At 48.9% G+C, this 27,967-nt stretch overlaps 1 protein-coding gene across 1 annotated transcript in view; it reads right to left on the reverse strand.

Annotated features, from left to right (window-relative positions):
* Positions 1-787: 787 nt before the first annotated feature.
* The window catches only part of TMEM108 (transmembrane protein 108), a 794,620-nt gene continuing 767,440 nt past the window's right edge, over positions 788-27,967 (reverse strand). The window contains exons 5-6 of the mRNA XM_086940014.1: positions 7,155-7,309; positions 788-1,130 (exon numbers count right to left, since the gene is read on the reverse strand). Coding sequence (XP_086796140.1) covers positions 1,011-1,130; positions 7,155-7,309 — 275 coding nt within the window. The 3' untranslated portion in view covers positions 788-1,010. The remainder of the gene's footprint in view (positions 1,131-7,154; positions 7,310-27,967) is intronic.

Raw genomic sequence — 27,967 nt, forward strand, 5'->3', positions numbered from 1 at the left:
TACGTAGTTGTTATTAGTACAAGTTTTGTATTTATTCTTGATCGCTGGAAGTTCTCCACACAGCCGACACGTGTTTCATCGTGACTGGGAGTGTAACCCACGCTCAATCGAGCGGACGCGCTGATTGTTAACGGGGAGCACTTACAGACTGAACAAGATGGGCGAAAGCCGGCTAAAATAAAGTGTGATGTGAAGTCACTGCGGACAGCATAAAGTGGATACCTTAACAGAAGACCCCCGTAGAACCCCTATGCGGGTTGGAATTATCACCGTATATTAAATAAGAGAGAACAGATCTGGAAATAGCCTTGAAAAAGTCGTGGGTTACACTCCCAGTCACTACGAAACACGTGTCGGCTGTGTGGAGAACTTCCAGCGATCAAGAATAAATACAAAACTTGTACTAATAACAGCTACGTACTGTGATTGTTTCAAAAGTGTGGCAACACCTATATATAATTGTACTATGATATACGTGTGCTAAGGAGTGTTAGAATAAGACGGGCCCAGTGCTCCATCGGATGGTAGCAGAGGATGGTCAGTTACTAGTAGGGGAGTTAGAATATCCCATTCTAGATTAGTCCAGCGCTAGTTCTTAGGACCTATGATTTGCTTTGGAGGTCCGGCGGAGTCCAGCAGTGTAGGAGGGAGTTGTACCGGCAGAGGACTGAGTACTAATAGAGTTGCATATTGGTGTAGCTATTCATCACTACTATCAAAGAAAGCTCATAGGCAAGATTAATACTATGGAAGGGAAATGTGCAGAAAATAGGTCAAACTGCAGTTTTGCTTAGAAATACCTTTATTTCTTATAAAGCCACATTGTGTCCTGTAAAGTCTGACTACACTTATAAAAAACATGTCAACAATTCTTAGGAAAAGAAAGCCGAGAACGTGTCTGACAGGCCCAGGATTACACAAAGAGAGTATGCGTATAATGTTGAGTATTTTGTATAATTTATAGACACTGAACTGCAACACAAGGGAAGGAGCAGAAGCGGAAGCCGGCGTTATATGTCAGAAACGTGGTCTCTGCCGAATAGGGTCTCTTGGCAGAACGGATTGACAAGGACCATCCCGCTGGATCTGTAGTCACCATTGGCCGGGGAGCGGGGTTCAGATAGATGATCCTAGGAAAAACAGAGAACGTTATAGAGAGAATACTAGATCCGAAGAGGAGAAAGCAGAGAGCAACGTAAGCGATAGAATGAGAGAGAGAGAGAGAGAGAGAGAGAGAGAGAGAGAGAGAGAGAGAGAGAGAGAGAGAGAGAATAAGAGTCAGGGAGAGGTATGTGGATAGATAAAGAGAAAGCGAATTACTGAGAGAGAGACAGTTAAAGGAAAAGAGAAAAAGAATGAAATAGACTTAAAAGACAGTGTTTTATATAGAAAGGTATAGTAAATTAAAGACACCAAATGTTTCATATATGCATATCTATTTCTCTCTTTCGCTATAGATACATATGCACATATATATATGTATATGTATGTACATATATATATGTATATGTATGTATATATATATATATATATATATATATATATATATATATATATATATATATATATATATATTGTAAATATGGTGCCTCACGGATCAGTGGGGCACGAAGAATTTGCACACAGTGTTCCACTTTTAGATCCGTTTATTTCGGCAACGCAACCTCAACAGGTCTTCTTCCCAGCTTCATTTGCATATTGTGCCCCATCGACCATAGAAATAGCAAAACATTGAAAGAATACTATACCAATCCATACAGAGATGGAAGAGGTGCATAAAACAAATATTTAAGCCAATTATTTCTTAATGCACAATTAATTCATAAGAAAAATCATAGTGTTGTGAAAAGACATTTTCATATTATTAGATAAAAATTAGCGTTGACGAAATAAACTGATCTAAAAGTGGAGGCACTATAGTTCTTTCTTAATTGTCTTTATAAGATGACATCTCCCTTCATAATGTATGGACTGGCTGTGATGCTAACTGCATTACTGTTATGCATTTTTCTGCTTGTTGTGGCACGTATACTGCATGTTAGAGCACGTTAGTTAAAATACACATTTGGAACTCTATTCGTGTCTCGGTCAGATCTTATTGTGGACAGGACCGAGAGTGTGAGCGAAAAGGTGTGTCTTGTTACCAAAATTCCTGAGAGATCCGGGAGTGTTGTGTTCTGAGTTGTCCAATCATTGTCTACTCCGTGTTTGTGTAGGAGAGCGAGTGAGACACTATAGCTAGTTGGTCCTGTGCTTGTGGGTACTATGGCGGTAGGAAGTCTCAGCCCCTATACATCAAGGTCCCATAATCCTGCACATAGGTCTGTGTATGTGCAGAATCCCTGCAACAGGGGGGTGGACAGTTCTGAGTCATGATTTTTTTTGGCATGGGTGTTAAACCCGAATTCTCGTGCTGCGCTGGGGTATTACAGAGTGGGCGGGATTCAGAAGCCGGGTGCTGTCCAGCGCACACGCCCACCGTGACACGTGTCGGCTCCCGGCCGTTGCAAGCATGCAAGGGGTTAAAGGCACTGCAGACGAACTTCTGCGGCTACAGAGTCCAACTTGGCCATTTGAATTGTTCCAGTCCCCATTGAGTTTGTCCACAAAATATAGGCTTCTCCCCCTTCGGTCCATGGGGTAATTTGCGTTGGGGTTTGGATCAAGTGGGCGCTCCCGCATTGGTTGTCCTGAATTCCATAATATATCCCAAATGAGTACTGCAGCTGAGGCATATAAGATAATATTTTTATCCTGGAATGGCCAAGGGGACAAAATTAAAAGAGGGGCAGTGTTGCAGTATTTGAAACAGCTTTTCCCTGACATAGTCCCTCCTCCAAGATACGCACATCCAGGGCACAACCTATGATGCCCTGAATACGAGGGGCTATAGTCTGGTGGCCCATGCAGGATACATGAGAGGAAACAGAGGGGTGGGCATCCTCCTCCGTAATTCTTTCCCATTTACTGTTCGGCAGGTTACCCATGATACCTAAGGGCATTTTGTAGAACTTACGGGACACTGGGAGGGTCACCTATACAACATTGCCTCGTTCTATGCCCCCCCTAGGCTTCCTGTCCTTTCACTACCAGACTTAGGGCCCTTTATACTCCATCTACCCGTTGGTAAACTTATACTGGGAGGCGACTGTAATGCAGCTATCTGTAAAGACATTGATCGCTGGCTCCCACGTCATAGGGAGACCTCCAGTAAAGCCCAGACTGAATTTATGTGGGTACTGGGATTGGTGGGTGTATGGCACATTTTCATCCTTTTGGCATGTCAATTTACCTTCTACTTGGGTGCAAACAGAAGTTTGTCCCGCATTGATTATATATTTGGACCTCCTGTTCAGGTTCAAGCTTTCAGTGATGTACGACTCCTGGTGAAGGGAATCGCCGGTCACTCCTCGGTATGCGCAACGTATGGCTATAGGGAACCGGAAAGGAGGCGGCTGGCACCCCTCAATCCCTGGTAACTCAAAGTGCCGCAAATCCGAAAGGGCCTCTACAAGGTCACTGAGCACTACTTTAAGGAGAACGAATTGGATACTATGGCAGGCATCAAGACAGTAGTAAGGGGCCAGGGTATTGCACTGATCATGGGACATAAGAAAGATAAGGCAGCACAGCTGGAGTCCCTGGAAGGGGAGATTCAGGTCTTTGAAGCCCAATTACCAGCAGGGGAGGACCCGCTGGTGCCACATCGATTAGCCATCAAAAGCAAGGAATATAAGGATATAGTGGAAAAGGCGGCCAGAGCCAGTCATAGGGCGACTCAACGCGGCTTAACGAGGTGGGGATAATGCAGGCAAGCTCCTGGCCTGGTTGGATAAGCAAGAGACAATGTCGATGGGTGCTTGAAATACTCAATGCAGAAGGGCTGGTGTCCGAGATGGACAGGGTTAAGCGGACGCCTTTGCGGCCTACTATGCTGAGCTGTAATCCCTCTCCTCGACGGCCACTATTGACAAGGCACGCAGATAACGTGCTGATCTGAGGGTTCCACACCTCGAATTGGCTGATAGAGACCTCCTTGAACAAGATCTGACAGAAGGCGAGATCTCACTAGCAATCCGGTCGTTAAATGTGGGGAAAGCACTGGGCCCCAATGGCCTCCATAATGAATTGTACAAATTGACAACATCCAAAATTGCCCCCTTCCTGCTGAGAATGTTCCAAAAGGGTTGTGAGGCAGGGGAGCTTCCTGTGGACCAGAGACTGGGCAAGATAATAGTTATCCACAAAGACAGTAAACCTCCTGACCACTGCTCATCCTATGGATGGATATCATTACTGAACGCAGAGGTCAAGACTTTGACCAAGCTGCTGGTGAGCAGGTTAGTCCAGGTGATAGGTAGGATGGTCCACCCTGACCGGCCTGGATGTATACCTCAACCTGCGATGCTTGCCATGGAGTACTGGGATGGGCACCTCCAATTCAAAAGAGATGCTGTGGTGGTGTCGCTAGATGCCCAGATGGCCTTCAACATGATAGAGTGGCCATTTATGCATGCAGTCCTGGAGAAGCAGGGGTTCGGATTGAAATTCTTAACTTGGATTGAATTACTGTACGAAAAGCCAGGTAATGGTGAACAGCAGTACGTCCGGAACCTTCCAGCTAAAGCGAGGTACAAGACAGGGATGCCTCCTATCTCGGATGATTTTCGCCCTCGTACTGAAACCTCTGGCAGTCTGGATAATCGGAGACCCGATGATTAGAGGATTGAAGTGGACTGGAGACTGGGAGGATAGAATCTCCTTCTACGCCAATGACATCCTCCTCTATGTGACAAGTCAATTTACCACATTCCACAGAATACTTCACATTTTCAAACTCTATTGCAAATACTCAGGGTACACAATAAATTGGGACAAGTCCCATATATACATGCTTAGCGGAGATGCCCCACGCCTTCCCAGGGACTGTAGGGCCCGGGTGGTGGTGGAAGGTTTTAAATATCTGGGAATTTTCATCACTAGGGATCCAGCCATCTTTTATGAGTACAACATGGAGCCCCCTTTGAGATTCTTAAAATGAGATGTGCGACAGTGGGTAAGCCTTCCCCTCTTTCTGCTGGGGAATGCGTCATTGTTTAAGAGGATGGCACTGCCTTGCTTTTTGTATATCCTCCATAACACACCATACTTGATTCCCCCCCAATACTTCCGAGAGTTTGACGCTGTTGTCTGCACACTCCTCTGGGATGTGGGAGCCCCTGGGATATCTCAACCAAAATTGACAAAGAGCTGGTATGATGTTGGGATAGCACTCCTAGCCCTCTGATACGATTATTGGGCAGCACAACTAACAGTAGTGAATCACTAGGTCTATCTCCCACAAGAGGAACCTGCATATAGAATGGATAGGCGAAATATGAGGCCTTGTGGTCACCTCAGAGCCATTTATGGAGGAAAAGAGCATACACCACTTCCACAACAATCAAACTTTGGCACATCACCTTAGGGGTGCTGGGATGGCGGGACAAGGCCACTCTGGCCACACCGCAATGGGACACGGCGCAATTGGGTCTGCTGGGGTGGGGGCACCGGGGTTTTGACAAGTGGGATTTGACAGGCCTTTTGAGAGTGGGTGATTTATGGGCAAATAGGGAAGTGAAATCCTTTGGTGATTTGCAGGCATAATATCAGCTAGAACCCCTGCAGACTTTAAGCTACCTACAAATTAGACATGCCCTGATGGGGCGTTACAGAAAGGAAAGATTCTCCCCAAGGCTTTCCCACTAGAGGCACGACTGCGTGATGACTTTATGCACAAGAAAGCCATTTCTTTGACCTACCGCAAACTTCTGAATAATTCCTCTGATCCCCTAAATAGGCTCCGGGAATTGTGGGAAGACGACTTGGGGCAGGTAGAAGACAATGAGTGGCAGGAAGTGTTGGCATACCCTAAAGAAGTGGCTAACCTCGCTCTTTTTAGACTGGTGCTACTCAAGATCCTCAATAGGACCTATTATTCATGTACTACACTTACTAAGATGGGTAGAGTTGAGTCACCATTGTGTCCTAAAGGATGTGGCTGGGAAGGCACATTTTTTCACATGTTGTAGGACTGTCCGGTACTACAGACATTTTGGGCTGCAGTTGTATCTTGTACCATGGCAATGTATACCGAAAACGTATCGCCCTCTGCAAAATGCTGCCTACTGAATATATGGGAGGTAACTAACCTTATGAACACCGATAGGCTGTAGGTAATACTGAGCTTTATGGTGGCAAAACAAAATATTGCTAAAATGTGGAGAGCACAGTCCACCCGGTAACTGGGGGAATGGAAAACAGACATGGACTGGTGTACGCAGGCGAAGAGGGTGGTCTATGAAGGAAGGGGCTGTCCCCATAAATGGACAAAGGTATGGGGGAAATGGAATGCCAGCAGGGGAATGTTGTGCACACAAGTTGATGGGGCTGATCCAATGGCGTTGGAGTCACCGTTATCATATGGAGGTTTGGGCCGGGAAAACACTACGAATGGAACCAGACACAACTTTTACCACACAGAGCCTTTACGATGCAACTTTTACAACGCATGCCATTACAACGCATTGCGCTGGGGGGCGCTCTAGGATAGGGGATAGATTTAATTTACTATCCAACACCTTCCCTACTATACACGGGGACTGGAGTTGGAATAGTAAATTAAACTATTCACTATCCAGCACCCCTCAACACTATGCGTTGTAACAGCATGCGTTGTAAAACCTGCGATGTAAAGGCATGCGTGGTAAAAGCATGCGTTGTAATGTCATACATCCTTTGGCCATGGGTAATGTATAGGACTCACTTATTGATGTAAAGTATGTACCTACAGTCATCGCAGTTTTATGCCTATATTTCACAATAAAAATTATTTTTATAAATACTGCTGCTGGTACTGCTGCTGCTGGTACTACTAGTAATACCACAGCTACTACTACCACTACTACTGCTAATACTAGAGGTATTACTAAAGCTACAAGCACTCCCACATCTGCTATTAGTACTGCTTATACTAACATGATAATAACTGCTGCTGGGACAGCTGCTGCTAGTAGTACCACTAGTACCACAGCTACTACTGCAACACCTTCTATTTGCTCTGCAGCTGTCCCTCCAGCTGATGCTACTGGCACTAATGATGGTGCAGCTCTCACCTCTGAGTTGTCGAGGGACTGGATGTCCCTCTGTAGGTCCACCGCGTGCCGGTTGAAGTAGTCCATGGTTATTGCGTTGTTCCAGTAGCTGAGGTTATTTTCAGGGTTGGACGCCTTCTTCTTCCTCCTCATACAGCAGACTGTGAGCAGAACAGCTAGCAAAAGAAAGAGATTGAGGCTTTACTGACTGCACCCCAACATGGCAAACATATTGGAAACGCTTCTTCTTGCTCATAAAGAAAGATCAGTCTTGATAATATAATTCTCAAATTGTGCAAGGAAATACCAACTAGGACTGGACATTTCTGTTAAGGCAGGAAAGAGGATGCGAATTCTAGGAAAATGTACATTTGAACCCCCCCCCCACACCTCACTCAAAGAAAGTGAGAAACATGGATGTCATTTCTGGGGTCGCAGCTGCGACCCTTGGCTTGCCGTTTGTTATCCCTATCACTGCCTTTGCGACTCCTGGCCACAGAGGTGGCAAATTCAGTGCCAGGAACACAGGGGCAGCTGGGGCTCCGCTCTTTATTTTCTGTCATTTTTTATTACACCAATGGTGCATAAATAAAATATATTATTCTCTTACAGTGTAATAAAAATGGGGTACAATATGCTGGAATTTGCCCTTCCATAGCAGCTGAGGTAAGTAAAACATGCTTTTAAATGTATGTTGTGTGCATGCTTGCGGGTGAGAGTGTGTTTATGTGTGAGAGACAGTGTATATGTGTGAATTTGTGTGTATGTGTAATTATGTGTGTGTGAGTGAAAGTGGTGGGCAAAGGGCGTGTGATGTCACTTCCGCTACCCCAGGCATTTCCGTGAATTGACATCCATGGTGAGAAACAGAGAAATAAAGGCAACATGCATCCCGAGTTCTCGTTTCTCTGGGCTTTGCTGTCCTCTGGCTGTGCCATTGCCTGCTACCCTGTGCCAGGAAGCAGCATTTACCAGCAGAGCCCCTGCTGTGGGTGACCCGATAGCTGCTGGCGAGCTTTTAGAGCCTTTTCAAATGCAGCCACTAATTCAAATGCTGCGGGGAAGAGGGAAGACAGAGGATTTGGCACTAAGGACAAGGTTTATAGTTTGGCGGATGGGTTACTCCATTATAAAGGTGACAGAGTGACCCTTCTGCTGAACTATAAATCAGGCCCTACGCTTTTTGCGATTCATGAAACCTAATGCTAAATCCTCGCCTTCCCCATAGCACTTTCATGTACAAATGTCTTCTTTCCAACCGGAGACTTTGGAGAGCACTTCCCGTTCTCTTCTGAAGGTGTGTTTTATGCATCAGTGTCTGAAAAAAACACCTCTAAAAGAGCAGCAGAAGTTATTTAAGATTAAGCTTCTAAGATCACTATTCATGATTCAGGAAACTTAGGGGCAGTTTTACAAGCCCCTTGCGACACATTTACGCCGCTGTTGCGTCACTTCTGTGACGCAGTGGCGGCGTAAACCATGCACCACGTTGCGCCTTAGTTACAAAGTGGCGCATCTAGGGAGCTGCGTCACGTTGTAAAGCCCTGTGCCACATGAAACCTGTGTCAGGTTTCATGTGGACGTTCCGGCGCAGGGTGAGTGTTTCCACTAAGGTACGCCTCGTAAAAGTGACGCAGTGAAATCTACAAGATTTCATGGAACTACTTTTATGGCCATGCTGCGTCAAAACCCTGCGCCTGCTTGAAGAAGGCATAAGGAGCGACGTAGCATGTTAGGTACAGGGCGCCGGAGCCTTCCTGGAGCCGCGTCGCGCCTGCGACGCTACCTCAGCAATGCGCCGCCTTTACGCCGGGGAATGTGACATGCATCTGCCCTTCCGTGCGCCACGGTGCGCCGCATTGTAAATGCAGCGTGTCAGTGGTGGCGCACGGGTGGTTTTGCGTGTCGCAAGTGTTCTGGCGCATCCCTGCTGATTTGCAGAGATGCGCCAGACCTTGTAAATCTGCCCCATCGGGCCTAATTTAGAGTTTGGCAAATGGGATACTCCAACACAAATGTGATGGATATCTCGACTGCTGTATTACAAGAGCCATGGAATATAATGCACCACGGCGGACGGGAAATCCGTCACAACTGTGACTGAGTATCCTATCTGCTGCACTCTAAAGCATGCCCTTACCTTTGATTTAGTTTGGTGGACCGGCACTCATTACAAACAGAATTCATATCCCCTCTGCTTTATTAGGACTATAATTAGGGTATAATGACCTTGGAATACGGCAGACTTTTAATTTCACCCAAAAACGTCCTCCTCCCCAAGTAAACCAATCCAAGGACTTGGGACTCCTCTTGTCTCACTGGCCCACCAACTGGACCTGAGCATTAAGGTCGGGTCCTTCGCCACCGTGGCTCAACAGTAGCTGCTATGTGGAGGACCCTATCGAATGGAGATGAAAGGCCCCCTGCTGGCCTTAACTTGAGGTTGATGCATGCACAGGTGCACAGATGCTCAACAGAGCGGGGCTTCAAAATGTGCGGGGCCAGAGGTAAAGAGCCATGACTGCCCCCACAGGATGGTCCCGCCACAAAATATAATGTCACCGGGCCTGATTCACAGAGCAGAGTTTGAAGAAGTCTGAAATCTACTCTTTTAATTTACCTCCTAGTTTGCATCAAGTTTTTTAGGATTCACAGTGCATCCAGGAGTATTTCTGAAATCCTATGACAGGTTTAATTGTAATGATTACTCTTATGAACTCATGCAGCTTTTTCACCAGGAGGAAATGTACATGACTAAATCCCGAAAAAAGTACATTTCCACATCTTAGTTCTATTTCATTTAAGGGTTCTTGTTTTTTGTCTTGGGCAACAAAGATTAAAGGGCATTACTATAATCTGGTTCTGATGACACCAGTGATCTGGATCTCCCTGTAAAGCTTGTTCAGATGGAAATGTCCCTGATGTTTGGGGGTTGAGGAACATTTCAGCGTCTTAAGAAAAACCCATGTGTTTTTCCGGGGTTGAAACAGCACACAGGCATTGGAGAGAAACATGGTGTATGTTCCATCTGTAGCATCCATCCCAGGTTTGGTCGGCCCGAGGTTGGGACTGGAGGTGTTACACTGATCCAGACACTCGGTGATGTATGTATGTATGCACGTATATATGTATGTATGTACATGGTATTTCTATAGTGAGACCCTAGCCAAAAGGCTTTGTTTGAATTGTTGCCAGGTCCACCCTCCAGGCAGCAACTGATCCAAGTCTTGTCTGTCTACGCCCAGCACTGAAGGTGGTGAATCTTGACGCTACTGATTGTATTAGTCAACTAGATTTTGATAACCGTTGTGTTGAAGAAGGTCTTTGCAGTGCTATTAAAATCTGATGGATGTCTTCTCTCGAATGTTTAAACCTTCAGGAGCATGTGTTCATAAGGTCATCCCATTTCATAGTGTTTTTCGAGTCTTATCAAATTGACTTTGTGGCAGGGGCGGATTGGCAATGTGGGCATTCGGGCATCGGCCGAAGGGCCGGTATCTCCGTGCCCTCTGTGGGCCATTTTTTTTTCTCCCCTTTCCCAGCCGCAGAGTGAAGCTGCATTAATTTCTCGGTCTCTGTCTCTGTGATCTCTGTGGACTAGGAAAAGGGAGAAAAAAAACGGCCCACAGAGGGCACGGAGACAGAGACAGAGAAATGAATGCAGCTTCAGTGTGCAGTGATTATCCGCTGTGGCCTCTCCTTCACCCCCTGCCCAGCAAAGCAATCAGGCTGAGGGTGGCTGGGGAAGGGGTGATTGTTTGCAAAAATCGGCCTCCCTGGGGGCCAGGTGTTGCTCAGGCCTTTGAGCCATTTTCACCTCGGCCCCCCTGGGGCCCACGCAGCACATAAACAGTGTTAGTTTTTTTTGTTTTTAATTTAATGCGATTTTACCAGGTGTCAGAGCGCTTTACATAAGAATCAGTTGCGAAACATAAGGATTTAGGATTACATGCGTTACATAAAAGATACAAGCAGTAAAAATTGCAAATGTACAAGATGTAAAGTCACACAAGGAAGAGATACAAACAGAAAGAAAAATTGGAAATGTACAAGTAGTAAAGTCACTCAAGGAAGAGAAACAAATGGATATACTCTAAGAGTCACATAGGAATGGTAGAGAGTACAAAGGTCTACTGCATATACTAGTGATTAGAGTTATCTCTAAATACCTAAGGAAGGGGTACGAATGGATATACTCTAAGAGTCGCATAGGAATGGTAGAGAGTACAAAGGTCTACTGCATATACTAGTGATTAGAGTTATCTCTAAATACCTAAGGAAGGGGTACGAATGGATATACTCTAAGAGTCGCATAGGAATGGTAGATAGTACAAAGGTCTACTTCATATACTAGTGATTAGAGTTCTCAATATACATATACATACATACATAGTAGATTTTCTCAGGCAGAGTTCCATTAAGTGGGGTTGGAGGTTGATGCAGTCACAGCACCAAGGGAGGGTGGGAGGGATACAAGGGTATGGAGAAAAGGCAAAACAGAAAAGGGAAGAAACATTTGAGGATCGTCAAGGGGGAAACGAGGGAGAAGGGTACAAGACGAGGGAATGGACAAGATGGCGGGTCGGGGTCCAGAGAAAAACGTCCAAGGAATAGTGGGCGTAGAAGAATGGGTCTCGCTGTGGGGGCCAGGTGATCTTTGCAACTTGCACCATCTTCACCTCAGACTCCCCCTGGCTACCATGGATGACCCAGCAGCTGTGTTTTGTGCTCCCCTGCCAGGACATTGCCCTGAGGCCTGGAGGGCTGGGGAGGGCTGATTCATTTACTAATTGCAGGGGCCTCACTGCTGTTCATGTGCTCCTGAGCTGAAGGTCTGGGGAGGGCTGAGTAGGTTAGTAATAGCAGGGGCTTCGCTGCTTATTAGGGGCTCCTTCCCTGAAGAGCTCGAATAATTTTGTGACAGAAAGGGGCCTTGCTGTTTTTTTATTTGCTCTGCATGGCGCCATTGTCACCTTTCCCCTGTGTCTCCTGTGCAAGAACAGTATCCTCTCACTTTAATTCATTTCTGTGCCAAACATCTTAAGGATTTTGGGGGCCCTCGGCCAAACATATTTTTGGGCCCCTGTTAGGAACAGATTTGAATTTATAATCCAATTTCTGATCTTTGATGCCCTCTTTCAGCTGGTCACTGGACAGTGCACTACCATACTTGTCCAAATTCCTAATATATTTACATCTAATTTTCAAGGACATCAACGTGTGTAACCAAATGGTGTTTCATGAAAGGGCACGCCCCTTGAATGTGGGCCACGCCCCTTAATTGTGGGCAACGCCCCTTGAATGTGGGCCACTTTTTTTGTCAGTGCCCGGGCCAAATTGTGATCCCAATCCGACCCTGCTTTGTGGCATAACGGTATCACTTTGATTAAATCCAAGGGGCAGTTTCCTCTAATACCCTCCTTTTTCTCATTTCAAACGTGCTTCTGTATCTTAGTGATGATAACTGTGCAGTGAGACTGAACACTGTATATGTTTAAAATCACTGTATGCACTCATTCACTCACTCTTTCACTCACTCACTCACTCACTCACTCCCGAGTAAGCATAAACTCCAGAAATAAAAAACTATGAGCAGCAGACATTCAACATATGTTGTCTTATTGAACCATCTGACCCACTAAAATAGGTAATCAGTGCCAAGCAAAGGTTTTTGAGATCTGCCATTGCCTTAAGCATTATAGTATCACTACTATACTATACCAACTTTGCATCAGGCCAGCTGATCTGTTACATAAGATTGTCTGGGTGGGACTGTGCCTTCTTATTATCTTTTACCTATTGAGGTAACGGTGCGGTCTTGGAGTAAAGCAATATCACTGACAAACAAATCTGTACATAGATATTTCCAACTTTTCACTTATAGAAATATTTGCCTTTTTGCCTGCTATTACAGCATAAATCTAAATGAGTAATAATACTACTTGAGATAGGCTTACATGTTCTAGTCCCTTTCTAGAAGTTAAGTAAGGTTCTCCTGATGACCTCTGCCCTGTGATGAACTTTCAAGTACTGGACCAGCCTCGATATAGAACTACCAGGGATGATGCCATGCAGGTGGGCCTTGTACTTTTAGACCATGGAGCAGCATCCATATTTATTTACAACAACTGGGTAGGCTGATTCAGTCTTTTGAATTCAGGACCTTTTTGTAAGCAGATGATTTCCAGATGCTACTGAAGTTTGGCCTGCGTCCCAGGACAACACCCTGCACCCTTGGCTCGTAGTAATCTATGAATGATGATACTGATCACTGGGTGTCAACATGTACATTCTTGTGGGTTCTGAACCTATTCTGTGAAACGGAAAGTAAGTACACACAGCAACATCATTTTGGGACATAGATTGTACCACTGTCTATCGAGACTAAGAACATCGAGATGCAAGAATATCATGGAAATATCAAGGAAATAAATTGCGCTCAGCCTGCGGAGTTGGCGGAGTTTTGGCCACTCCACGTTATGCATGTAAAGCAGAGTTCCAGTCAAATTACACCAATCAGGGAGTGGCAGAGTTTTTTCTCACGCATAGCTCGCCAAATGTAGTTTGTAGAGTGCAAGATAGAATTGGCATCTCTTAGTGTGATATTTGGGTGTTAGCAGAACACCCAGTGAGATTTTCCCAACGCAGGCGGTCGCTGGCGGTAGCAGTTGTTCATGGTGAGAAAGATGCTGCTCGAGAAAAAAATCTACTCGAGTGGCAGCAAAACTAACTCAAGATGCAGTGCCTCTAGCGCGTAGTATGGTGCATTTGTTGCTGATTTTTCAGCACAGAACAGACTCCCGGTGCTAAATATCAGTGTGAACAGTGCGACGTGCCAATTCACACACATTCATGGAATTCCACAGAATCTTGCAGACTTTTCATGTAATTCCACAGAATTCCGTGGAGTGAAACTCCACGAGTTCCGCCCACCTCTAACCAAAAGATCGAAAGGTAAGTGCACAGAAGAGAAGTATATATTTACTATACTCCATATAGATGTACCAAGAAGATCTACTTATATCGTCAATGCATTTATATGCTGTATGTAGGTCTTTGCAGTGCTATTAAAATCTGATGGATGTCTTCTCTAGAATGTTTAAACTTTCAGGAGCATGGTTTCTTAAGGTCATCCCATTTCATAGTGTTTTTCGAGTCTTGAAACAGCCTAATGTCTTATCATAAGGACTTTGTGGCATAACGGTATCACTTTGATTAAATCCATGGGCCGGTCCCTCCAATACCCTCCTTTTTCTCATTTCAAAAGTGCTTCTGTATCTTAGTGATGATAACTGTGCAGTGAGACTGAACACTGTATATGTTCAAAATCACTGCATGCACTCATTCACTCACTCATTCACTCACTCACTCACTCACTCACTCACTCACTCACTCACTCACTCCTGAGTAAGCATAAACTCCAGAAATAAAAAAACTATGAGCAGCAGACAATCAACATATGTTGTCTTATTGAACCATCTGACCCACCAACATAGGTAATCCGTGCCAAGCAAAGGTTTTTGAGATCTGTCATTTGCCTTATGCATGACTTAAGCACTATAGTATCACTACTATACTATACCAACGTTGCATCAGGCCTGCTGATCTGTTACATAAGATTGTCTGGGTGGGACTGTGCCTTCTTATTATCTTTTACCTATTGAGGTAACAGTGCGGTCTTGGAGTAAAGCAATCTCACTGACAAACTAATCTGTACATAGATATATCCAACTTTTCAGTTATAGAAATCTTTGCCTTTTTGCCTACTATTACAGCATGAATCTAAATGAGTAAATATACTACTTGAGATAGGCTTACATGTTCTAGTCCCTTTCTATAAGTTCAGTAAGGTTCTCCTGACGACCTCTGCCCGGTGACGAACTTTCAAGTACTGGACCAGCCTCGATATAGCACTACCAGGGATGATGCCATGCAGGTGGGCCTTGTACTTTTAGACCATGGAGCAGTATCCATATTTATTTACAACAACTGGGTAGGCTGATTCAGTCTTTTGAATTCAGGACCTTTTTGTAAGCAGATGATTTCCAGAAGCTACTGGAGTTTGGCCTGCGTCACCGGACAACACCCTGCACCCTTTAGTTTGGCTCGTAGTAATCCATGAATGATGATACGGATCACTGGGTGTCAACATGTACATTCATGCGGGTTCTGAACCTATTCTGTGAAACGGAAAGTAAGTACACACAGCAACATAATTTTGGGACATAGGTTGTACCACTGACTATCGAGACTAAGAACATCGAGATGCAAGAATATCATGGAAATATCAAGGTAATAAATTGCGCTCAGCCTACGGAGTTGGCGGAGTTTTGGCCACTCCGCGTTATGCATGTAAAGCAGAGTTCCAGTTAAATTACACCAATCGGGGAATGGCAGAGATTTTTCTCACGCACAGCTCGCCATATGTAGGTTGTAGAGTGCAAGATAGAATTGGCACATCCTAGTGTGATTTTTGGGTGCTAGGAGGGCACCCTGTGAGATTTTGCCAACGCAGGCGGTAGCAGTTGTTCATGGTGAGAAAGCTGCTACTCGAGAAAAAAATCTACTCGAGCGGCAGCTAAACTAACTCAAGATGCAGTGCCTCTAGCGCGTAGTATGGTGAATTTGTTGCTGATTTTTCAGCGCAGAACACACTCCCGGTGCTAAATATCAGTGTGAACAGTGCGAGGTGCCAATTTACACACATTCATGGAACTCCACAGAATCTTGCAGACTTTTCATGTAATTCCACAGAATTCCGTGGAGTGAAACTCCACGAGTTCCACCCACCTCTAACCAAAAGATCGAAAGGTAAGTGCACAGAAGAGAAGTATATATTTACTATACTCCATATAGATGTACCAAGAAGATCTACTTATATCGTCAATGCATTTATATGTGAAGGTAGGTAGAGAAAATCTATACTTACTTAAATTTCAATATTTTGGATTCAATATTTTGCTCTTGATAATTGTATACCTTGATATCCAACCTTTGATATTCAGGGGGCATACCTGGACATTATCACAGCTTACATTATGCAAGAACTGACCATACTGACCAGGCTGCTGCATACATGGTGCTGGGAGGAGCTCAAAATATCATCAGTAATCCTGCACAACACTGGTTACTCTTGCACCAAACAAAACATATTCAGTGTAGCAGTGACTAGCATTGGACGAGGCCCATGCTGACATTCAGGCACTTGTAAACTAAAACTTCTGTAAGAAAAATAAAACCATCTGCATAAATCAAGCACAGTGACTAATTTTTTTTGTTTTACGGAGTTTTTATATAGTGAAAACTTGACCCGTTATCAGGTATCAAAGTGCTTTACATAGCACCAGTTGCGTTAGATGAGGACACATTCATTTTTGTTAGGCACAAGAAGATTCAGTGATTTGCCCAGAATCACAGGATGTTCAGCGTCATTGCCGAGACTCGAACCCGGTTCCCCCGGATTCGAGGTCAACCACCCTAGCCATTAGACTAACTCCTCTGTGGAGGAAATGCAGAACAAATCAAACATTCACCCCCAGTCTAGAGATTTGGGCTAAATCCATTGTTCTTTTGCTCACCATGCCACCCCAGTTAGACCCAGCCATATGCAAACCAGTCTTGACCCTGCTCCTCATGGAAACAGTCTAGCACATTTATTAACATTGTTAGGGATCCCATTGGCACACAGACATCACCATTCTGCATTAGAAAAGGGGCTATGCGCACTTGCATCCCTTCGCCCTCATCACTGCATAGCACAGGCTGGCGCTCCTGCCTGGCTCTCTGCTAAAGCGGCCAGCAGCTATTGCAAACCCATAGAAAGCAAGGTTCCTACTTGGAAGCGAGCTCAGGCAGTGTGGCTTCCTGGCAAGATCTGTGTTTATGTGTTTTCTCTCTCAGCAGAATGGTACAACCCTTTGCCCACACCCAAGCTCATGAACAACAAATCAGAATCTGCTCTGACACTATTGGGGGGTTGGGTAGGGGCTGGTGGAGAGGTGGGAGCAATAGAAAGTGAACTGTATGCCCTATTTGACACTCTTCTGCTGGTGCGGTCCTGCAGTGCCCAAGTCAATGTCACAAAGACAGTGGCAAAAGTTGCAAAGAGCAAGCCATGGGCAGCAGCTACTACCTTGCAGGGCCTCTACTTGATGCCCATGCACTCAAGATCAGAAAGTGAGCCCATGGCCTTCCTGACAAGCTGCTGTTCTATATGAAACAATAGACGCAAGGGAAGTCTCCTTTTATGATATTCAGGGCCTCCTTAACAGCATTATAGGTCCCCGGGCAAAGCAGTGGACTGGGCCCTGCCTACACAACCACTCACAGGAATAAAAATGTTTAACTGAAAATTAGTGTTAAATTCTGATGTGCATGGGGCCCCTATGCTCGTGGGGCCACAGGGCAACTGCCCAGCGTGCCCATGCGTTAAGACGGTAATGATGACATTCTCGCTTTTTTACCCTGAAGTGCCATTCACTGTTAAACATGAAGGTGGAGGGTGCCTCCCAAACTAAACTAGGAAGAGCAAGGGTACCTGGGATTTATGTGGATTATTGGCCATTCTCTGATTATCCCTCTTTTTTGTCATACACACACTCACCATCCTGTTGCCATTATGGACAGGCTGGTACTCTGAAGCTGCCTATATATGTTAGACCTTATTACATCATTCTGCCAGGATTTGTGTCCCATAAAATGATAATCACACCTCTGTGTTGGTCAGGTATACCAACAAAACTTCCCACAAAAATTCAAAAGAAAAACAACTCCCTTCCAACCACACACCCTACACAGTGTAGCTTGCTATCTGTATGAGTGAGCATGCTCAGAGCTCCACAAAGGGGTCATAACTGATGGACAAATGCAACAATACAATACAAAAGCGGTGCAGAGCAGGAATATCGACTGAGAAATATCGAGAGACATAAATATATCGCCGCAAAAATATTGTGGGGAAGAAATATTGACAACAAAAATATTGTTGACAAGAATATCGACTGACAGGTAATATTGTTTACAAAAATATAGTTGACAAAAATATTGAATTATTAATAATGTTATGTATTTTAGTGTTTTAAATGACAATTGTTTGTCATTTTATTATATGTTTTAAAATTTTACTGGTTATTAATTTATTTTAAGTTTAATTTTGTGTTTTTAGTTCCATAGAGGTTGTGGGTGTATAGGGGAATAGGGTGGGAAGTAATTTCATTATATAGATTTAAATAATTATTGTGCGCCAGGAGAGCTCCGCCTCATCGCCAGTATAGACTCGTCAACTGATGAACGACCGCTGCTAGGTCGGCTCGGTCTAGCAGCCCATATGTGCGCATCACGCACGCAGCATTAACCTGTTTACCGCGGTGGACATTCCGCGCGTTGCGGGCGTTCGACACAGTTGTCGGGGCTGCGTCGGCCGATGGTCGTGCGTTGGCCGACGCAAGCATGGAACGGATTAATAAAGACACAGGAGCCAGGAGTTAAATTGCTCAGTGCATTTGGCCGGTACTGCCTCCTCAGCCTCGTCTTTTATAATAATACATGGTCTGCACATAGGACGAATAACTGTTTGCACGCATGCACTGGTTTGCCTTTCCCCCCATTTACATGGTGGTGTCCCATCACCCTATGGCTCGGGCTGATACTACAGTATGCGTGCAATGCTGCAGGCAATTTTGATGGTAACATCATAGACGTTAACAGCAAAACAGACAACAAAAAAACCTGCCAACAGCCAAAAAAACTCCATACAATGATTGGCCAGACCAGCCACACTGACTTGTCAGACCAGCCACATTGCCAGATTAACTTATTAATCAATACATTGCGTGAATATTTATTGCTAGGTGCGTTTTTATCACCAAGAGTTTGGCAATCTTCTCGCCGTAGAAAAATATTCTAGCATGACAAACTGGTTCACACGTGTTCCAATGATAAACCTAGCCCGCCAGAAAGATCCACATTCACATTGTTTTTATCCCTAAACTCTCAACTGCTTTCCGGGAATATAAAATCTAAAATAAAAAAGTTTTAAGCGTGATATACCAAAAGCCCAGGAGGTGGCAGTAGAGTACAATGAAATCACGCTTAAAGTCCCAGGCTGACAATAAAAAACCCTGTCTTATCGGCACACACCCTTGATTATGACTTTAAGGTCCAGCCAGCGTCACCTCACTGTGTTTTTGGTAGCGGAAATATAAAATGTGACATTGTAAAAGGAACCTGAAACCAGTAGAGGGCAGCAGAGAACGGACGTTATCCAGTGATTTCTAATTCGGGAGTCAAAGCACTTTAAGCACGTAGTATGACAACGTTGCTATCCAGTGGCGTAACGCGGGCTCTCACAGCCCTTGTGGCACCAGGGACCCCAACCCTCCACAGGGCTCCCAACCAGGGGCGGCTGGTGACATTTGAAAGTGGTGAGGCGTAAACTGATTTGCATATTGCACCGCAGCGATTGAGCGCCGCGAGCGAGCCCGAACCACCTTGCATCCATCCATACATCATTCATGCATCCACCCAACTATCCACCCACCCACCATCCATACATCATTCATGCATCCACCCATCCATCCATCATGCATCCACCCATCATGCATGCATGCATCCATACATCATTCATGCATCCACCCATACATCCACCCACCCATCCTGCATCCATACATCATTCATGCACCCACCCATCCCTCCATCATGCATCCACCCATCATGCATGCATCCATGCATCCACCCATCCATCCATCCACCCACCCACCCTGCACACATCATTCATTCATGCATCCACCCATCCATCCATCATGCATCCGCCCATCATGTATGCATGCATCCATACATCATTCATGCATCCACCCATCCATCCATCCATCCACCCATCCATCATGCATCCACCCATCATGCATGCATCCATCCATACATCATTCATGCATCCACCCATCCATCCACCCACCCATCCTGCATCCATACATCATTCATTCATGCATCCATCCATCCATCCATCATGCATCCACCCATCATGCAAGCATCCATCCATACATCATTCAGGCATCCATCCATTCATCCATCCATCCAACAAGTCCCCCAAAACAACTGACTTAGGGGGACTTGATTTAGTTTTCAGGCACGTAAATAACATTCCTGTAAAGATTGTAAAAACATCTAGACGTTTGTTTAACTGAACACACTCTGGGACGCTGAATCCATCACACTGAGATTCTGTCACGATAAGGAAGACCCTCCGGCGATTCCAATACAAGAACTTCACGAAGTGTAAACACAGCACACATTACTTCTGCAGTAGTTATTTTTGAAAACATTACGGCAGGATTAAAATAATGGATCTGGTGGCAGAGTAGATAACTTCAAAATGTTTCTGACGTGTTCCTTTCAGTCACCACAAATGTGTTGAGAGTCACGGCCGGCATGAATCCGGGTGGTACGCGCGGGGGGGGGGGGGGGGGTGTATTTAATTACATTTTTACAAACAAATAAACTTACCAGGGTGAGAAATCTCCTCTGCCGGTCCCGCCGCGCATCCCGTCTCCGAGTCCTCTCATGGCAAGTGGCAAATCATGAGACTGGATGTGACTCAAGGGCAGCTACTCAACTGTATCCTGCCTGTTGACAGGGCATGGGGCGGCCATACGTCACCGCCCGTGCCGGATCCTATCTTCAGGCTCCTGTACTACATTAGGCATGCGCAGCATGCCTAATGTAATGTCAATGGAGCGGGGGGGGGGCTGAAATTAAGAGCGCCCCTTGCACAGATGCGCAGTCGGAGTCTGCTGGACTTCTGCTGCTCTCGCCTGGTGCACGTTTGTAGTGGAATGACGACTGACTGTGCTCATGCGCAGTTGAATCTGTGAAGCAGCTGCCAGCACAGGCAGGAAATGTAAACAGACGAATTTCGTCTGCCGTCTGTTTACATTTCCTGCTGTCCGTGGGCAGTTTTGCTTGTTGAATCTGCCTAGTGGGGCGCTGCCCCGACGCCCCTATGGACCAGCCGCCCCTGCTCCCAACCCTTCAAGAGGGCCCCATTCAGCCCTATGCCAATGAATACCTGTTTATAGGTGCCAAGGTTTTTATAATTTCAGTGTAATTATGAGTAACATTTCAATGAAAACACTTCCTCCCGAGCACAATCCAGCGATGAAGACAGGGAAACATAAATCACGTGGGATCCAGCAAACAGGATGTGTGAGGCCCGAACTGAGGCAGGAAAACATCATGGGCCTCATTTATGAAGGCCTTGCGCCACCGGTGCGTCACTTTTAAAATGGAAAAAAGTGACGCACCGGTGGCGCAAGGCCTTCATAAATAAGGCCCCATGGACCTGCCTGGACATCTGTGTTTCTTGGGCTGGACGGCAGAATCCTGCCTTCCAGCCTTTGACGACTCAGGACTGGCCCGCCTGGCTCCACGCTTGTAACTCTGACTGGCCCCCCTAGATCCACGCTTGTAACTCAGACTGGCCCCCCTGGATCCACGCTTGTAACTCAGACTGGCCCCCTGGCTCCACGCTTGTAACTCAGACTGGCCCCCCTAGATCCACGCTTGTAACTCGGACTGACCCCCCTGGATACACGCTTGTAACTCAGACTGGCCCCCCTGGCTCCACGCTTGTAACTCAGACTGGCCCCCCTGGCTCCACGCTTGTAACTCAGACTGGCCCCCCTGGCTCCAGGCTTGTAACTCAGACTGGCCCCCCTGCCTCTACGCTTGTAACTCTGACTGGCCCCCCTGGATCCATGCTTGTAACTCAGACTGGCCCCTCTGGATCCACGCTTGTAACTCAGACTGGCACCCCTGGATCCACGCTTGTAACTCAGACTGGCCCCCCTGGCTCCAGGCTTGTAACTCAGACTGGCCCCCCTGCCTCTACGCTTGTAACTCTGACTGGCCCCCCTGGATCCATGCTTGTAACTCAGACTGGCCCCTCTGGATCCACGCTTGTAACTCAGACTGGCACCCCTGGATCCACGCTTGTAACTCAGACTGGCCCCCCTGGCTCCACGCTTGTAACTCAGACTGGCCCCCCTGGATCCACGCTTGTAACTCAGACTGGCCCCCCTGGCTCCACGCTTGTAACTCAGACTGGCCCCCCTGGCTCCATGCTTGTAACTCAGACTGGCCCCCCTGGCTCCAGGCTTGTAACTCTGACTGGCCCCCTGGCTCCAGGCTTGTAACTCAGACTGACCCCCCTGGCTCCACGCTTGTAACTCTGACTGGCCCCCCTGGCTCCACGCTTGTAACTCAGACTGACCCCCCTGGATACACGCTTGTAACTCAGACTGGCCCCCCTGGCTCCACGCTTGTAACTCAGACTGGCCCCCCTGGCTCCACGCTTGTAACTCAGACTGGCACCCCTGGATCCACGCTTGTAACTCAGACTGGCCCCCCTGGATCCACGCTTGTAACTCAGACTGGCCCCCCTAGATCCACGCTTGTAACTCAGACTGGCCCCCCTGGCTCCACGCTTGTAACTCAGACTGGCCCCCCTGGCTCCACGCTTGTAACTCAGACTGGCACCCCTGGATCCACACTTGTAACTCTGACTGGCCCCCCTGGATCCACACTTGTAACTCAGACTGGCCCCTCTGGATCCACGCTTGTAACTCAGACTGGCCCCCCTGGCTCCACGCTTGTAACTCAGACTGACCCCCCTGGCTCCACGCTTGTAACTCAGACTGACCCCCCTGGCTCCAGGCTTGTAACTCAGACTGGACCCCCTGGATCCACGCTTGTAACTCAGACTGGCCCCCCCTGGCTCCACGCTTGTAACTCAGACTGGCCCCCCCTGGCTCCACGCTTGTAACTCAGACTGGCCCCCCTGGCTCCACGCTTGTAACTCAGACTGGCCCCCCTGGCTCCACGCTTGTAACTCAGACTGGCCCCCCTGCCTCTACGCTTGTAACTCTGACTGGCCCCCCTGGCTCCACGCTTTTAACTCAGACTGGCCCCCCTGGCTCCACGCTTGTAACTCAGACTGGCTCCCCTGGCTCCACGCTTGTAACTCTGACTGGCCCCCCTAGATCCACGCTTGTAACTCTGACTGGCCCCCCAGGTCCATGCTTGTAACTCAGACTGGCCCCCCTGGCTCCACGCTTGTAACTCTGACTGGCTCCCCTAGATCCACGTTCGTAACTCTGACTGGCCCCCCTGGCTCCACGCTTGTAACTCAGACTGGCCCCCCTGGATCCATGCTTGTAACTCAGACTGACCCCCCTGGCTCCACGCTTGTAACTCAGACTGACCCCCCTGGCTCCACGCTTGTAATTCAGACTGGCCCCCCTGGCTCCAGGCTTGTAACTCAGACTGGCCCCCCTGGCTCCACGCTTGTAACTCAGACTGGCCCCCCTGGATCCACACTTGTAACTCAGACTGGCCCCCCTGGATCCACGCTTGTAACTCAGAGTGGCTTGTAACTCAGACCGGCACCCCTGGCTCCACGCTTGTAACTCAGACTGGCCCCCCTGGCTCCACGCTTGTAACTCAATCCGCCCCCCCTGGATCCACGCTTGTAACTCAAATTGGCCCCCCATGGCTCCACGCTTGTAACTCAAACCGGCCCCCCTGGATCCACGCTTGTAACTCTGACTGGCCCCCCTGGCTCCACGCTTGTAACTCAGACCGGCCCCCCTGGCTCCACGCTTGTAACTCAGACTGGCCCCCCAGATCCACGCTTGTAACTCAGACTGACCCCCCTGGCTCCACGCTTGTAACTCAGACTGGCCCCCTGGCTCCAGGCTTGTAACTCAGACTGGCACCCCTGGGTCCACGCTTGTAACTCAGACTGGCCCCCCTGGCTCCACGCTTGTAACTCTGACTGCCCCCCCTGGCTCCAGGCTTGTAACTCAGACTGGCCCCCCTGGGTCCACTATTGTAACTCAGACTGGCCCCCCTGGCTCCACGCTTGTAACTCAGACTGGCCCCCCTGGATCCACGCTTGTAACTCTGACTGGCCCACCTGGCTCCACGCTTGTAACTCAGACCGGCCCCCCTGGCTCCACGCTTGTAACTCTGACTGGCCCCCCTGGCTCCAGGCTTGTAACTCAGACTGGCCCCCCTGGGTCCACGCTTGTAACTCAGACTGGCCTTCCTGGCTCCACGCTTGTAACTCAGACTGGCCCCCCTGGATCCACGCTTGTAACTCTGACTGGCCCCCCTGGCTCCACGCTTGTAACTCAGACCGGCCCCCCTGGCTCTACGCTTGTAACTCTGACTGGCCCCCCTGGCTCCAGGCTTGTAACTCAGACTGGCCCCCCTGGGTCCACGCTTGTAACTCAGACTGGCCTTCCTGGCTCCACGCTTGTAACTCAGACTGGCCCCCCTGGATCCACGCTTGTAACTCTGACTGGCCCCCCTGGCTCCACGCTTGTAACTCAGACCGGCCCCCCTGGATCCACGCTTGTAACTCTGACTGGCCCCCCTGGCTCCACGCTTGTAACTCAGACCGGCCCCCCTGGCTCCACGCTTGTAACTCAGACTGGCCCCCCTGGCTCCATGCTTGTAACTCAGACTGGCCCCCCTGGATCCACACTTGTAACTCAGACTGGCCCCCCTGTATCCACGCTTGTAACTCAGACTGGCCCCCCTGGATCCACACTTGTAACTCAGACTGGCCCCCCTGGATCCACGCTTGTAACTCAGAGTGGCTTGTAACTCAGACCGGCACCCCTGGCTCCACGCTTGTAACTCAGACTGGCCCCCCTGGATCCACACTTGTAACTCAGACTGGCCCCCCTGGATCCACGCTTGTAACTCAGAGTGGCTTGTAACTCAGACTGGCCCCCCTGGCTCCACGCTTGTAACTCAGACTGGCCCCCCTGGCTCCACGCTTGTAACTCAGACTGGCCCCCCTGGCTCCACGCTTGTAACTCAGACTGGCCCCCCTGGATCCACGCTTGAAACTCAGACTGGCCCCCCTGGCTCCACGCTTGTAACTCAGACTGGCCCCCCTGGATCCACGCTTGTAACTCAGAGTGGCTTGTAACTCAGACTGGCCCCCCTGGCTCCACGCTTGTAACTCAATCCACCCCCCCTGGATCCACGCTTGTAACTCAAACCGGCCCCGTTGGATCCACGCTTGTAACTCAGACTGGCCCTCCTGGCTCCACGCTTGTAACTCAGACTGGCCTCCCTGGCTCCACGCTTGTAACTCAATCCACCCCCTCTGGATCCACGCTTGTAACTCAAACCGGCCCCGTTGGATCCACGCTTGTAACTCAGACTGGCACCCCTGGATCCACGCTTGTAACTCAGACTGGCCCTCCTGGATCCACGCTTGTAACTCAGACTGGCCCCCCTGGATCCATGCTTGTAACTCAGACCGGCCCCCCTGGCTCCACGCTTGTAACTCAGACTGGCCCCCCTGGATATACGCTTGTAACTCAGACTGGCCCCCCTGGCTCCACGCTTGTAACTATGACTGGCCCCCCTGGCTCCACGCTTGTAACTCAGACCGGCCCCCCTGGCTCCACGCTTGTAACTCTGACTGGCCCCCCTAGATCCACGCTTGTAACTCAGACCGGCCCCCCTGGCTCCACGCTTGTAACTCAGACTGGCCCCCCTGGCTCCACGCTTGTAACTCAGACTGGCCCCCCTGGATCCACGCTTGTAACTCAGACCGGCCCCCCTGGCTCCACGCTTGTAACTCAGACTGGCCCCCCTGGCTCCACGCTTGTAACTCAGACTGGCCCCCCTGGCTCCACGCTTGTAACTCAGACTGGCTCCCCTGGCTCCACGCTTGTAACTCAGACTGGCCCCCCTGGATCCACGCTTGTAACTCAGACTGGCCCCCCTGGATCCACACTTGTAACTCAGACTGGCCCCTCTGGATCCACGCTTGTAACTCAGAGTGGCTTGTAACTCAGACCGGCACCCCTGGATCCACGCTTGTAACTCAGACTGGCACCCCTGGATCCACGCTTGTAACTCAGACCGGCCCCCCTGGCTCCACGCTAGTAACTCAGACTGGCCCCCCCTGGCTCCACGCTTATAACTCAGACTGGCCCCCCTGGATCCACGCTTGTAACTCAGACTGGCCAGCCTGGCTCCACGCTTGTAACTCAGACTGGCCCCCCTGGATCCACGCTTGTAACTCAGACTGGACCCCCTGGATCTACGCTTGTAACTCAGACTGGCCCCCCTGGATCCACACTCTTAACTCAGACTGGCCCCTCTGGATCCACGCTTGTAACTCAGACTGGCACCCCTGGATCCACGCTTGTAACTCAGACTGGCCCCCCTGGATCCACACTTGTAACTCAGACTGGCCCCTCTGGATCCACGCTTGTAACTCAGACTGGCACCCCTGGATCCACGCTTGTAACTCAGACTGGCCCCCCTGGCTCCACGCTTGTAACTCAGACTGGCTCCCCTGGCTCCATGCTTGTAACTCAGACTGGCCCCCCTGGATCCATGCTTGTAACTCAGACTGGCCCCCCTGGCTCCACGCTTGTAACTCAGACTGGCCCCCCTGGCTCCACGCTTGTAACTCTGACTGGCCCCCCTGGCTCCACGCTTGTAACTCAGACTGGCCCCCCTGGCTCCACGCTTGTAACTCTGACTGGCCCCCCTAGATCCACGCTTGTAACTCTGACTGGCCCCCCAGATCCACGCTTGTAACTCAGACTGGCCCCCCTGGCTCCACGCTTGTAACTCAGACTGGCCCCCCTGGCTCCACGCTTGTAACTCAGACTGGCCCCCCCTGGCTCCACGCTTGTAACTCAGACTGACCCCCCTGGCTCCACGCTTGTAACTCTGACTGGCTCCCCTGGCTCCAGGCTTGTAACTCAGACTGGCCCCCCTGGATCCACACTTGTAACTCAGACTGGCCCCCCTGGCTCCACGCTTGTAACTCAGACTGGCCCCCCTGGCTCCACGCTTGTAACTCAGACTGGCCCCCCTAGATCCACGCTTGTAACTCAGACTGGCCCCCCTGGCTCCACGCTTGTAACTCTGACTGGCCCCCCAGATCCACGCTTGTAACTCTGACTGGCCCCCCAGATCCACGCTTGTAACTCAGACTGGTCCCCCTCTGGCTCCACGCTTATAACTCAGACTGACCCCCCTGGCTCCACGCTTGTAACTCAGACTGGCCCCCCTGGCTCCACGCTTGTAACTCAGACTGGCCCCCCTGGATCCACACTTGTAACTCAGACTGGCTCCCCTGGCTCCAGGCTTGTAACTCAGACTGGCCCCCCCTGGCTCCACGCTTATAACTCAGACTGGCCCCCCTGGATCCACGCTTGTAACTCAGACTGGCCAGCCTGGCTCCACGCTTGTAACTCAGACTGGCCCCCCTGGCTCCACGCTTGTAACTCAGACTGGCCCCCCTGGCTCCACGCTTGTAACTCAGAGTGGCCCCCCTGGCTCCACGCTTGTAACTCTGACTGGCCCCCCTGGCTCCACGCTTGTAACTCTGACTGGCTCCCCTGGCTCCAGGCTTGTAACTCAGACTGGCCCCCCCTGGCTCCACGCTTATAACTCAGACTGGCCCCCCTGGATCCACGCTTGTAACTCAGACTGGCCAGCCTGGCTCCACGCTTGTAACTCAGACTGGCCCCCCTGGATCCACGCTTGTAACTCAGACTGGCCCCCCTGGCTCCACGCTTGTAACTCAGACTGGCCCCCCTGGCTCCACGCTTGTAACTCAGACTGGCCCCCCTGGCTCCACGCTTGTAACTCAGACTGGCCCCCCTGGCTCCACGCTTGTAACTCAGACTGGACACCCTGGATCCACGCTTGTAACTCAGACTGGCCCCCCTGGATCCACACTTGTAACTCAGACTGGCCCCTCTGGATCCACGCTTGTAACTCAGACTGGCACCCCT

The sequence above is a fragment of the Lissotriton vulgaris genome, chromosome 10 (assembly GCF_964263255.1).
Source record: "Lissotriton vulgaris chromosome 10, aLisVul1.2, whole genome shotgun sequence".
Lineage (NCBI taxonomy): Eukaryota > Metazoa > Chordata > Amphibia > Caudata > Salamandridae > Lissotriton > Lissotriton vulgaris.